Genomic DNA, 12,911 nt, shown 5'->3' on the forward strand with positions numbered 1-12,911 from the left:
CTCTTTCTTAGTAGTTTGTTGAAATCTTCCAACAACCAACGCAAAATATGTTCTGCTTAGCCATCCCACTCCTTTTCACAATCTGAAAGTTGTTCTTGACTAACCAGAGCATTGGTTTGTCCTGATCTTGATTCAGAAAACTGTGTTGATTGAAAGGGAATGATTCCTTTCCAATTTCCTCCTTCTGCTGACCCGAAGAGCAATGTCCTGCTTGACCCCTTGTCGTCCTATGTCACATAATGAGTACAGACCCATTTGCTTCACAGACATGTAGGTATTTGAGTTTTCCTTTCCTTTTTCAGCCTCTACTTGTTCAAACTGGGCCTAGCTCCGCAAATACAGGACCTGTATGGCAAGGTGAATTTTACAGGTAAGATGGGGGTTAGAGTAGCTCTGACACCTGATGTTTACCTATCTGAACTGGTGTGTTTATTCTTCTGGCGTCTAATAGGCTGTTAGAAGTGAAATGCCTTTTATTTTGACGTCTGACCAACTTGTCAACCTGATGGACCACAGCACAGATACTTGTCTCCTAGCAGTTCGTGGGAGTTTGCAGTGTTCACATTGGCTGCCACGTTGCAGCTGTAACCATTTTTCAAAAGTACTTCATTGGCTATGAAGTACTTTGGGACTGTCTTGAAACCAGAAGGGGTTCTATTTAAATGCATATTCTTTCCACCTTTCACCTGAGTCCAGGTCAGTGGGATTTGGCATTTGTTCCCTGGGCATCTTGCCCCAATAGCTCAGGCAGCGCGTGGGAGCCGGGTAACTAATTTGTGAGTGAAGGACATGGAAGGGGACATGTCCCTTAACCAACATCAGCAAGGGATTGTGGATAGTGAACACCAGTAACATTGGCTTATTCTTATCCCACTCATCGTCATAGTCTTGTACACGTGGAAACAGACCCTTTGATCCAACTTGCCCATGCCGACCAGATATCCTAAATTAATCTAGTTCCATTTTACAGCATTTGGCCCATATCCCTCTAAACTCTTCCAATTCATGTAGCCAACCAGGTGCCTTTTAAATGTTGTAATTGTACCAGCCTCCTTCACTTCCTCTGGCAGCTCGTTCCATACACGCATCATCCTCTGTGAAAAAGTTGCCCCTTAGGTCCCTTTTAAATCCTTCCCCTCACACTTAAACCCTATGCCCTCTAGTTTTGGATCCCCCTACCCTGGCGAAAAGAAAGGCTGTTCACTCTATTCATGCCTCTCATTATTTTATAAACCTCTATAAGGTCATCCCTCAAACCTCAGACACTCCAGAGAAAATAGCCCCAGCCTATTCAGCCTCTGCATATAGTTCGAAGCTTCGCACTCAAGCAACATCCTTGTAAATCTTTTATGCACCCTTTCAGGTTTAACAACATCTTTCTTATAGCAGGGAGACCAGAATTGAACGCAGTATTCCAAAAGTGGCCTAACCAATGTCCTGTACAGCTGCAACATGACATCCCAACTCCTATATTCAATGCACTGACCAATAAAAGCAAGTGTACTAAATGCCTTCTTCACTACCCTGTCTACCTGCTACTCCACTTTCAAGGAACTATGAACCTACACTCCAAGGTCCCTTTGTTCAGCAACACTCCCCAGGACCCTACCATTAAGTGTATAAGTCCTGCACTGGTTTGCCTTTCCAAAATGCAACATCTCACATCTATCTAAATTAAACTCTGTGTGCCACTCCTCGGCTCATTGGCCCATCTGATCAAGGTCCCGTTGTACTCTGGGGTAACCTTCACTGTCTACTACACCTCCAATTTTGGTTTCATCTGCAAACTTACTAACCATTCCTCCTATGTTCACATCCAGACCATTTAGATAAATGACAAAAAGCAGTGGATCCAGCACCAATCCTTGTGGTACATTGCTAGTGTGGGCCTCCAGTCCGAAAAACAACCCCCCACCACCACACTCTGACTTGTACCTTCAAGCCAACTTTGTGTCCATGTGCTCTAACCTTGCCAACCAGTCCGTTGTGCAGAACCTTGTCGAACGACTTGCTGAAGTCCCTCGAAGTTGTTTATTTAATTCTTTGTCAGATTATGGCCAAGGGCAGCATGGAATGCCCCTCACTAATTGCCCCTCGAGAAGCTGCCTTCCTGAACCACTACAGTCCATGTGGTGTAACATGCAGAGCTAGGTTAGCAATGGGGTTCCAGGATTCCGGAAGTCAGAGCTGCGCAAGGGCCTTATAGTCTCGTAGCTGGTAAGACAATTAGAAGGAGCACCATTGTCAAATTTCTTGTGAGCTGTTGGAGCTGCATTGAAATTGGTCTTGGTTTGCTGAGCTCCAATCACTTCTTCTCTTGTAGAGGAGGAGATCAATAACATGAAAACCGAGCTGGAGAAATATGGGATACAGATGCCTTCGTTCAGTAAGATTGGTGGCATTCTGGCCAATGAGCTGTCAATTGATGAAGCAACAGGTAAGATTTGGACATTGGGCAGATTTGCAGGGACCAGATGTAGGTGTCCCTGGCGAATTCGGTATTTATAACCCACCCCTCTCTACCCTTTGAGAAGCTGGTGGTGAGCCACCTTGAACTGCTGTGGTCCGTGTTGTGTAGGAATACCCTCGGTGCCTTTAGGGAGGAAGTTCCAAGACGATAGAGGAATGGCCAATATGTTTCCAATCTGGAATGTTATTTGGGGCTCAGAGGGGAATTTGGTCTTCCCACGTGTCTGCTGTCTTCTAGGGGCAGGAGATTGCAGATTTGGAAGGTACTATTGAAGGAGCTTGGTGCAGTGCATCTTGTGAGTGGCTCAGATTATCATTGTTTTCTACTCTAGTGTACAGTGGATTACCAACATAGACTACATAGATCAAATGTTCTGTTACTGTGATGTAATGTGTACGTATGACAGTGGTTAGCCCTTGCCATGCTAATTTTCTGTTGCAAAATCTCTTACTAGTTGGTTATTTTAAAAAGCACAGCAGTGGCATCTTTCTGGTCATGAAATGTTACGCATGGGTCAGTGTCAACTTTCATTTGCTCCTTGCTGCCTTGCTGTCCCGGTTGTGTGGGTTTTAAGAGGCCGGTTTTGCACAGGGTTATCACGCTAGCCAGCGTTTCCACGTTGCGGTGACACTGAATCCTTGTTTCAGAGTCCACGACTCCTAGTTTTTCACCCAGCATGGAATATCTCTCCAAAGCAAAACCTCTGCAGAGTCTGCTAGGATTATCGTGGAACAGTGGCTTTAAACAGTACTGTCGCCAGCACCAAGCAGTACTATACTCAAGTGTCACCATTGGACTTGAAGTACGGCCTTGAGAGAGTTCATTCTGAGCTTGTAAGTTGTAACTGACCAAAATTGTTCCCACAAATTAAAATTAGTCCAGTCCTGAGAGCGATTGAAGTGCCTGTAAGAGGTCCGTAACCTGGGGGCAGTCATTGATCTTGGAGTCTGACATTTATTTTAAACAGTGGCTTGTTGCAAATTACTGGAACCACTTTCGCCTACTTTGTGTCATTAATTCCCTGATGCCTGCACATAATACATGGGTTCTCATTGATTGCAGCTAGCATGGTGATAGTTGTACAGTATACACGCACCTTAGGAGTTTGTAAGTTAGCCTACTTGAAATTTCGGTGTTGGTTTTCCCCCTTCTTCTTCTGAAGGTCTACATTCCTGCTGGGGGACAGTGCAGTTCAGGATGTCAGGAAGCTGGTTCAGGAAGGGACAGGTGTTCTTATTCCTTCATGGGATATCGGCGTCACTGACTGGCCGAGTATCTATTGTCCATTCGTGATTGCCTTTATGAACCTGGTGGTGAAACACCACAGTCCATGTGGTGCAGGAACAGTACGGGGCTGTTAGGGAGGAAGTTCCAGGATTTTGACCCAGCTAAACAGAAGGAATGGCCAATATATTTCCAAGTCAAGATGGTGTATGGCTCCAAGGGAAACTTCCAGGGAGTGGTGTTCTCTCGTATCTGCTGCCCTTGTCCGCCGGAGGTAGAAGTTCCAGAGTTGGAAGGTGCTGGTGAAGAACCCTAGGTGAACAACTGAAGTGCATTCTGTAGATAGTAGATAGGTTGATGGTCTGTTGTCATTGCATTGCTGGTGGAGAGAGTGAAGGTGGTGGATGTGGTGCAGATCGAAAAAAACTGCTTTGACCTGGATGGTGTCAATCTTCTTGAGTGTTGATGGAGCTGCATTCCAGACAAGTGGGGAGTATTCCTTCACATTTCTGACTTGTGCCTTGTTGATGGTGGACAGGCTTTGGAGAATAAGAAGGTGAGTTTCTAGTTATAAGGCCGGTCCAATTCAGTTTCTGGTCAATGGACCACTAGGATATAGAGAGGAGGTGATCTAGTGATAGTAATTCTATTGAATGTCGAATCCTGACCCCGTATGTGTCGATTTCTATTGATAATGGTTTTCCTTGTGTTCCTTAAACACAAAATCCTCAATCTCATACTACAGCTCCATGGTCTTGTCTATCCTTATTTCACTCATCATCTATAATCCTCAAATTGGTGTATCTTTAAGTCAGGTCTTTACCTGTCACTCTCTCGCACTCGCTCTTGTGCTCTCTTTCCCCCCCACTCTCTCGCCCGTCGCTGTTGTGCTATCGTGCTCTTGCTCTCTCTCCCCCTCCCTCTTTTTCCATTTTTTTTTTCCTCTCACTCCTATCTAACATACATGAACGTTGCAGCAAATGGTGGCACTTAATACATGTCTTTTATTTATTTACCAAATCCCAAACCCTGAAGCCATACCTCCTCATCGCTGAGACATTTAATCCGCACTTGGTCTGACAGATGTACTGCCCAGCATTAACTAACTAAAACTGGATGCAGCCCTCGGGAGGGCCATGTTGTGCCAAGCTGTCCGGTCTTTGTGGGTCAGTATCATGCTGCTGACCTGGTCTCTGTGTTGGAGGGACTGCTGGTGAGCCCAGTCTCTAGTGTTTCAGTGAGCTGATCCAGGCGGTTCGGTCGTCCTCTTGATTTAATCTAGGCTCACTGCATTCTCCCCGCTTCTCTCGCTTGTCTTCACTCATAGTGCATGCCGCGGTGATCGCCATTAATGACGCTATTGACCGAGGGCTTGCAGCACAGACCATGGTGGCGCTCCACAATCCAAATGCCATGCTGGTGAACCTTGTCGATGGCTTAGCCCTGGTTTACCAGGAAATGCTGCACCAAGCCAAGAGTGAGAAGGCTGCCAATGCCAGGAACCGAGCGAATGCGGTGAGCCATCCTTTTCGAATCACCTTTGCAGTCTTGCCGGATGTTTGTCTTTGTTTCCTTCTGTGGTCTTTTGGGTCTGCACTCACTGTTTCCCAATGGAGAGGGAAGTTGGGAGACCCCACCCCACCGCCCTCACTTCACCTCTCCCCATGCTGTTCTTGTGACTCAATTGCAGGGGAGAGTGGGCAGCCTGTTCCTCAGCAGATTGTTTCTGTTTCGGCTGCCACACTCCCCTCTGGCACGAAATTTAGATGAGTAACTTGTTATTTGACTCGAAGTTATAATCCAACAGATTTATTTTAAATCTTAAACTTTCGGAGTGCTGCTCCTTCGCCAAGTGAAGTCCACTTTGCATGATAAAGGAGCAGTGCTTCGAAAGCTTGTGATTTTAAATAAATCTGTTGGGCTATAACCTAGTGTCCTATGACTCTTGACTTTGCCTGTCCTAGTCCAACACAAACATCTCCACATCATAACTTGCTATCATGTGAGCAAGTGTTTCACAGAGTCTTACAGCATGGAAACAGACCCTTTTGATTCAGTCCATGCTGCTGAACATAATCCCAAACTAAACTAGCTCCATGTGCCTGCTCCTGACCCACATCCCTTCAAATCTTTCCCATTCATGTACTTGTCTAATTGTCTTTTAAATGTTGTAACTGTGCCCACATTCACCACTTCGTCATGAAGTTCATTCCACACGTGAACCACCCTCTATGTAAAAAAATTGCCCCTCATGACCTTTTTTAAATCTCTCTCCTCTCACCTTAAAATTATGTGCCCCCAATCTTGAAATCCCTCATTCTAGGGAAAAGACACTTACCATTACCCTATCTATACTACTCATGATTTTATAAACCTCTATAAGGTCACCTCCCAACCTTCTCCTCTCCAGTGAAAAAAGTACCGGCTTATTCTGCCCTTTCTTTATAACTCTCAAACCTTCCATACACGGCAACATTCTGGTAAATCTCTTCTGAACCCTATCTAGCTTAATAATATCCTTCCTGTAACAGGGCGACAAGGTAAAGTGACAAAATCTGAGCCAGCTAGGTCCTCCAGCCCTCCCTCCCTGACTGGTGTGTGCTGTTATTGCACCAGTCCTATGCAATATATTCCCCAGCACTGATTGTACTAAAATACTTATTTCACTGAGATCAGCCAGTTGTACTCGCTACCTTTGCGCATACATGAAATTTTGGTTCACAACATTAATTTGTATTTTTTTATTCATTCCTGGGACATGGGTATCGCTGGATAGGCTAGCATTGCTCATTCCTCGTTGCCCAGGGGGCAGTTAAGAGTCAACCGCATTGCTGTGGTATGGAGTCACATGCAGGCCAGACCTGGTAGGACGGCAGATTTCCTTCCCTAAAGGGCATTAGTGAACCAGGTGGATTTTTCCAACAATCGACTGTTGTTTCATAGATCATGGAATCCCTACAGTGTGGAAACAGGCCCTTCAGCCCAACAAGTCCACACCGATCCTCCCAGACCCATTCCCCCTATAACCCACCTAATCTACGCATCCCTGAACACTATGGGCAATTTAGCATGGCTAATTCACCTAGCCTGCACATCTTTGGACTGTGGGAGGAAACCAGAGCACCTGGAGGAAACCAGAGCACCCGGAGGAAACCCACGCAGACACGGGGAGAACGTGTAAACTCCACACAAACAGTCCTCCAAGGGTGGGATCAAACTCCGGTCCCTGGCACTGTGAGGCAGCAGTGCTAACCACTGAGCCACCGTGCCGCTCCATGTCATTAGACTCTTGATTCCAGATTTTAATCAAGTTTGAGTCCCAACAACTGCAATGGCAGGTCCTCCAAACATTGTCTGGATGACTTGTCCAATAACAATATCACCAGACCATTGCCCCCCTGATCACTGAAGGAATGCTGCACCTTCAGAGGTGCTGGTCAACCTGTGTGGTCAGGACGATGTTATTGATCTTAACGTAGCATCGTAGAGGTTTACAGCATGGAGATAGGCCCTTTGGCCTGACATGCCCATGCCACCCAGTTTTCACAATTAATCTAGTCCCATTTGCCTACTTTTGGTCCATATCTCTCTATACCTATCCCATCTGCCCAGGACTGGAAGAAACTACAGAAGGTTGTGTGCACAGCCCAGACCATTACGGATATCAACCTTCCATCCATTTACACATTTCATTGCCGTGGAAAGGCTGCCAACATCATCAAAGACCCATCCCACCCCGGTAATGTTCTCCTACAACCTCTTCTGTCAGGCAGAAAATACGGAAGCTTGAACACATGCACCATCACGTTCAAGAACAGCTTATGAGACTGATGAATGGATTGTCTAACTTCAAATAATGCTGATCTTGCTAATGTTGATCTTGTCTAGCTCACAGCCTGTGCATAACCTGTATGGTTCTGTCCAAATTTTTTTTTTCACCCTATACTCTGTGTGTTCCTTGCTTACAATGATCTGCCTGTACTACTAGTAAACAAAGCTTTTCACTGTACTTAAGTACACGTGACAATAAATAAATCAATCAATGTTTCTTAAGTTTTCTGCCATTACCTCTGGCAGCCCATTCCAGACACACTCACCACACTCTGTTTAAAAAAAAACAAAATTGCCCCTCTCTACCCCCTCACCTTAAATAGTATGTTAGCTCAGTTGGCTGAACAGCTGGTTTGCTTTGCAGAACGATACCAAAGCAAGGGTTCAATTCCTGCACTGGTGAAGGTTATCATGAAAGATTCCCTTTCTCAATCTCTCCCCTCACCTGAGGAATGGTAACCCTCTGGTTCACCCACCAGCAGTTGTCTGTTTCTAACGAGACAGCAGTTCTGTGGTCTGGCAGTATAATGTCTTCTTTACCTTTATAAAAAAAAAAGGAGTAACTTTAGCTTGAGTTTCTCCTCCCAGTCAAGTCTCCCAAGATATTTTCTCATCAACCTGTTCAGCAATTTTACAGTACACCTCTGGAGCAGGTGGAACTTGAGCCAAGGCCTCCTGGCTTAAAGGTAGGGACACTACATCAGGCCTCCCAACTAAAACCAGACTCGTTCAACTCAGCTGTTACAGAATGGCTGCTTTGTCTAACTATGTAAAAATTGGAGTCAAAATTAATTGTGCAGTTTACTTTAGAGTGTGTCATAACAGCTTCTTTAAACACATTGATTAACAAATATCTAGTACTGATGCATGGGTAATTAGACAAATTATTATGGTATTCATTTGTCCTTTCTCGGTGTTTATTTTCACCCTCTTCTGTTGTCTGAGGTATGTTTAATTCTTGTGCACGTGTGCATTCAATTCAGCTTGTGCTACTACGTCGATCTGAAATCTGTGCTTTCCTGAGGTCACTCAGCTGTTTATTTATTCTGCAGTGCAAATCAGAGCCCGCCGAGTACAAGGATGTGTATGAGGAACTCTTGACGCAAGCTGAGATTCAAGGCAATGTTAATAAAGTCAATGGTAAGCGTGGAGTATTAAAGAACGTATTCTCTGGCTTGATGACTTAACGTGAGGGTCGAGCCTGCTTCATTTTACAAAAGCAATTCGTCTTGGGGGTTAATGGGGGACAGTTTCAAGCCAACTCCTCACACCGAATCCCGTGGGATTAGGTGGGACACCAGTCTTGCTTTCAGAGAAGAAATAGATATCTGACTTAATAAAATAACCAAGGATTTTGAAAGTTGAAGGTGTAGACTGTTGGCTCTTGAGGGGAGACGGACATCAAATGGAGTAGAAGTCAAAGAATGAGTGCTACGTACGGGTCACTCTGTCTTGGACATCCACCCTCTCCCCATGGATTGCAGTGGTATTTTCCAGATCTACTGTTTCTCTTATTCCTTTGAAAGCTGACTCATCCTAACTTTGGAGTAAGTCATAATTTATCCATAGCCCTTCACGCAAGCCACCCCCTTGTCCTCGGCCAGTAATTTATCTCTTGCCCAATGTTTAACAGTAGACAGTGATCACATTGTGGAATCTTGTTATGCCCAAATCAGCTGCTGTGCTTACTGCAGCACAGAGCAGTGAGCGCACGTCAAGTTGTGCCTCATCGCCTGTAAAGTGCTTTGGTGGATTCCGCAGTGGTGAAACTTGTTTCCTTAGAGGAGTTCCTTTATCCCTTTAGTTCCTCCTTTTGTTTTCCTTTCTCATCCTAAAATATTCTCATAAAGATCCCATCTACTTTTTCATTTCTTTTTGTTCATTTATTGGATGCGGATGTTGACGGCTGGGCCTATATTTATTGCCAGTCCCATGTTGCCCTTGAGAAGGTGGTGGTGGTGAGATGCCTTCTTAACCCGCTGTAGTTTGTGTGGTGTAGGGACACCTGTAATGCCATTAGGGAGGGAATTCCAGGTTCTTGACCCAGTGACACTGAAGGAATGGTGATATACTTCCAAGTCAGGATGGTAAGTGGCTTGGAGGGGACCTTGCCGGTACTTTTGTTCCCATGTATCTGCTACCTTTGTCCTTTAGTTGAAAGTGGTCATGGGTTAGTAAGGTGCTGTCCAATGAGCCTTGGTGAGTCGCTGCAGTGCATTTCGTAGATGGTGCTGAGCATTGGTGGTGGAGGTAGTGGATGTTTGTAAATGTGGTGCCGATTAAGCAGCTGCTTTGTCCTGGATGGTGTTGAGCTTCTCAAGCGTTGTTGGAGCTGCACCCATCCAGACAAGTCAGGTGCGTTCCATCACACTCCTGACTTGTGCCTTGTCAATGGTGGATAAGCTTTGGGGAGTCATTCGCTGAAGATTCCTAACTTCTATCCTGCTTTTGTAGTCACAGTATTTATATGGCGAGTCCAATTCAGTTTTCAGTCAGTGGTAACCCCAGGATGCTGGTAATTACCATTATATTTGAAAACATAATGCTCATGTGAATGTGTGAATTAAGTCTAAGCCTGTCAGCTCCAGGACTGTCGTCTTATATCAACATGTGTTAATGCTTCATTCGACTCCCCTCTGCTGTTCTTCCCTGTGATGCTTGCATTTTTGTCTCTCAGTGCACGCTGCTCTGGAGTATGTCGATGAGGCATTGGAGAAGAGAGATGTGCAGGCTCTACACTCCGCGCTACAGAGAGAGGCTTTAGCCCTTCACGAAGTTAACCGGGAGAACACAGAGTGGTATATGGAGCAGCTCATCATTGACCGAGAGCAGAAAGCACTGGTATGAAATGCTGTATATGATTTACCTTCCTTGAGCTTCTTTGTGGGTGTGTTAGCATATAATTCTCCAAATTTGGCATTTTAAACAAGGTGTGAAATATTATTCACCTAATGTAATTATAAAGTGCTCACTAAAATACTGTGCTTAGCCACTTACTGTAAGGTGCTGGTTTGTCCAGCTCCAGTACGGTGAATATTGTATCATTTTAATTTGACTGTGTGCAAGCCAGAAGCAGAGATGATGATTGAAATGGCAATTCACAAGAGCAGTGCAGGGTTGGGTTGACTACTTAGAATGACTGCAGAATATTGCAGTGGAGAGGAATGGCTGTTTGGCCCATTGCGGATTTTGGAAGCTCCTTGAAAGAGCTGCATTCATTCCCCACAACCCTGCAAGCCCCCTGCCTCTTCCACTATTTGTCAGATTTCCCCCTTTTTGAAGACTCCTACTAATTCTGCTTCTGATGTGCCTTCAGGCAGTGGGTTCCAGGTTATAACAACTTGCTGCATCTAAAAATGAATTCTCCTCTCCTCGCTCTGGTTCTTTTCTGCTGCTTCTCTTTGATCTGTGTCCCTCTGGCTACTGACTGTCCAACTGCCAGAAACAGCCTCTGCTCATCTCTTGTAACGTTCATAATTATGTACCTCAATTAAATGTATTATTGGCTCTGCTTCAAGATCAGTGCACACTAAAATTATTGTCCCTTTTGATGCTCCCACACCTTACTTCCTATCGTTTTCTCTTTATCTGGGCACTTTATAATTTCACCCTTTCATAATATCTGATTTTTTTTTCTCCTACCATTCCTATTAATAAGTTCACAAATCTGCAATTAGCAGTCTTTTTCTTTAATAAATACAAAATATGAAATTGGACTCTCTCCAGTCCCCTGGTATACACTTGGCACATCAGAGATTCAACGAGTACAATCTCCAGGGAGTCAGCAATTTTCCTGACTCTCTCTGGATCTATTAGGCCTGGCACTGTGCCTTCCTTCAGCCTAACTTTAAGAATCTACATCCTTTTATCTAGTTTGGCATTGCGCACTTGCTGTTAGGATTAATTTCCTCGCTGGAATCTACCAAGGTTGACCAAGCTGAAATCTTAATTGCCTATTGTGTTCTTTGGCGATCGGCACTCTCCCTCCCTCTCTCTCTCTCTCTCTCTCTCTCTCTGTCACTATCTGTCACTCCTCTTTCTCCCTTCCCTCCACCTCTCTCTTGTTCCTTTCTTGCTAGCTCCTCCGGCTTGCTACTCTCACCCTTTCTCTCGCTCCCCCCCCCCCCGTCTCTCTCCCTCCCCCTCCCCCCCCCCCCCCCCCCCCTGTTTTCTCCCCCCCCCCCCCCCCCCGCCAACATTTCTCTCGCTCTCCACTCTTTTAAATTATTTTTAATTAAACTGATGTGAAGTGTGTTTGTTTCCTCATGTTGCTTCCTACCTTGACATGGCTTTTCTACTCTCTAAAGCTACTTCAGCATTTGGAGAAAGTGCCTTTTCTGCTGATGGAGGCAGAGAGGAGAGCTGAGGTGATAATGGGGTGTTTTAATGTTCTTTTGGAAGAGAAGGGGACGCTTCCGATTTCATGATCAAGGCAGAGGCAGGGAGAGAAGTGGCTAGGATAAAGAGAAGGTACTTAAAATCCCAGCTGGGCTCCACACAGAAGAAGCACGTCAGGTGGGGTACACCCTAGATTGCTGAGGCAAGATGGAGTGTAAATTGAACTTCTCCAGTGCTTTCTGTTCCTGTTTCAGATCTGCTTTCACAGTGCTCTCAATTTATCATGGTGGATATTGCAGAGATTCTGGTCATAGTTGACCAGTCCTCTTTGGATCAGGGCACAGAGGTCAAAATATTTGTACCCCTGTTCAAGAAGGGGAGCGGGTTTAACCCAATTGCAGGCCAGCCAATCTGGTGCCACTGCTGTGGAGAAGATGCCAGAGACAAAGCAAATTGGCACTGGGGAAAAAATTCTGATTTAAAATAAAATTTGGCATGCGTTTGTTTAAAGGAAAGTCATGCTTGGTCAACATGATTGAGTCCTTTGAAGTAAGTGGGGGGGGGATTTGTAGTGCGGTCGATGCTACATATATGGACTTTGGATTGGTTTTTCATAATGAAGCACATGATATGTTTGTACTAAAGTGGAGACCGATGGTGTCAAAGGAGCAGTGGCTTAGCAGACAATGAATTTGCTATGGTACAGAAAGTGGGGAGTAATGGTAAGCAGTTCTCCCTCTGTGCTGCAGGGGAAGTACAGAAATGCAATAACTAATGAATGTTATCCTAAAAAGCCAGAGGAGCATTGGGCAGACTGGTAAAATGGGCAGAAAAGTAAATGAGGTTTAATGCAGAGAAATGTTAAGTTGATGCTGAATGAGGAGAGACCACATAAATGACACAACATGAATCTTAAAGGGGAGGAGGAAGCAAGGAACAAAGAGATTTGAGGGTATATTGGCTCATCGTCATTTTCTTTCTCTCTCCCTTCTCTCTCTCTTTCTCTTTCTCTCTCTCTCTCTCTCTCTCTCTCTCTCTCTCTCTCTCT

At 45.0% G+C, this 12,911-nt stretch overlaps 1 protein-coding gene across 1 annotated transcript in view; it reads left to right on the forward strand.

The window, feature by feature from the left end:
- The window catches only part of iqgap3 (IQ motif containing GTPase activating protein 3), a 95,805-nt gene that overhangs the window by 15,647 nt on the left and 67,247 nt on the right, over positions 1–12,911 (forward strand). Inside the window, exons 2-6 of the mRNA XM_048620288.1 lie at positions 303–370; positions 2,324–2,437; positions 5,022–5,209; positions 8,578–8,665; positions 10,203–10,366. Of these exons, the coding sequence (XP_048476245.1) occupies positions 303–370; positions 2,324–2,437; positions 5,022–5,209; positions 8,578–8,665; positions 10,203–10,366 (622 nt within the window). The remainder of the gene's footprint in view (positions 1–302; positions 371–2,323; positions 2,438–5,021; positions 5,210–8,577; positions 8,666–10,202; positions 10,367–12,911) is intronic.

The sequence above is a fragment of the Rhincodon typus genome, chromosome 46 (genome assembly GCF_021869965.1).
Source record: "Rhincodon typus isolate 14 chromosome 46, sRhiTyp1.1, whole genome shotgun sequence".
Lineage (NCBI taxonomy): Eukaryota > Metazoa > Chordata > Chondrichthyes > Orectolobiformes > Rhincodontidae > Rhincodon > Rhincodon typus.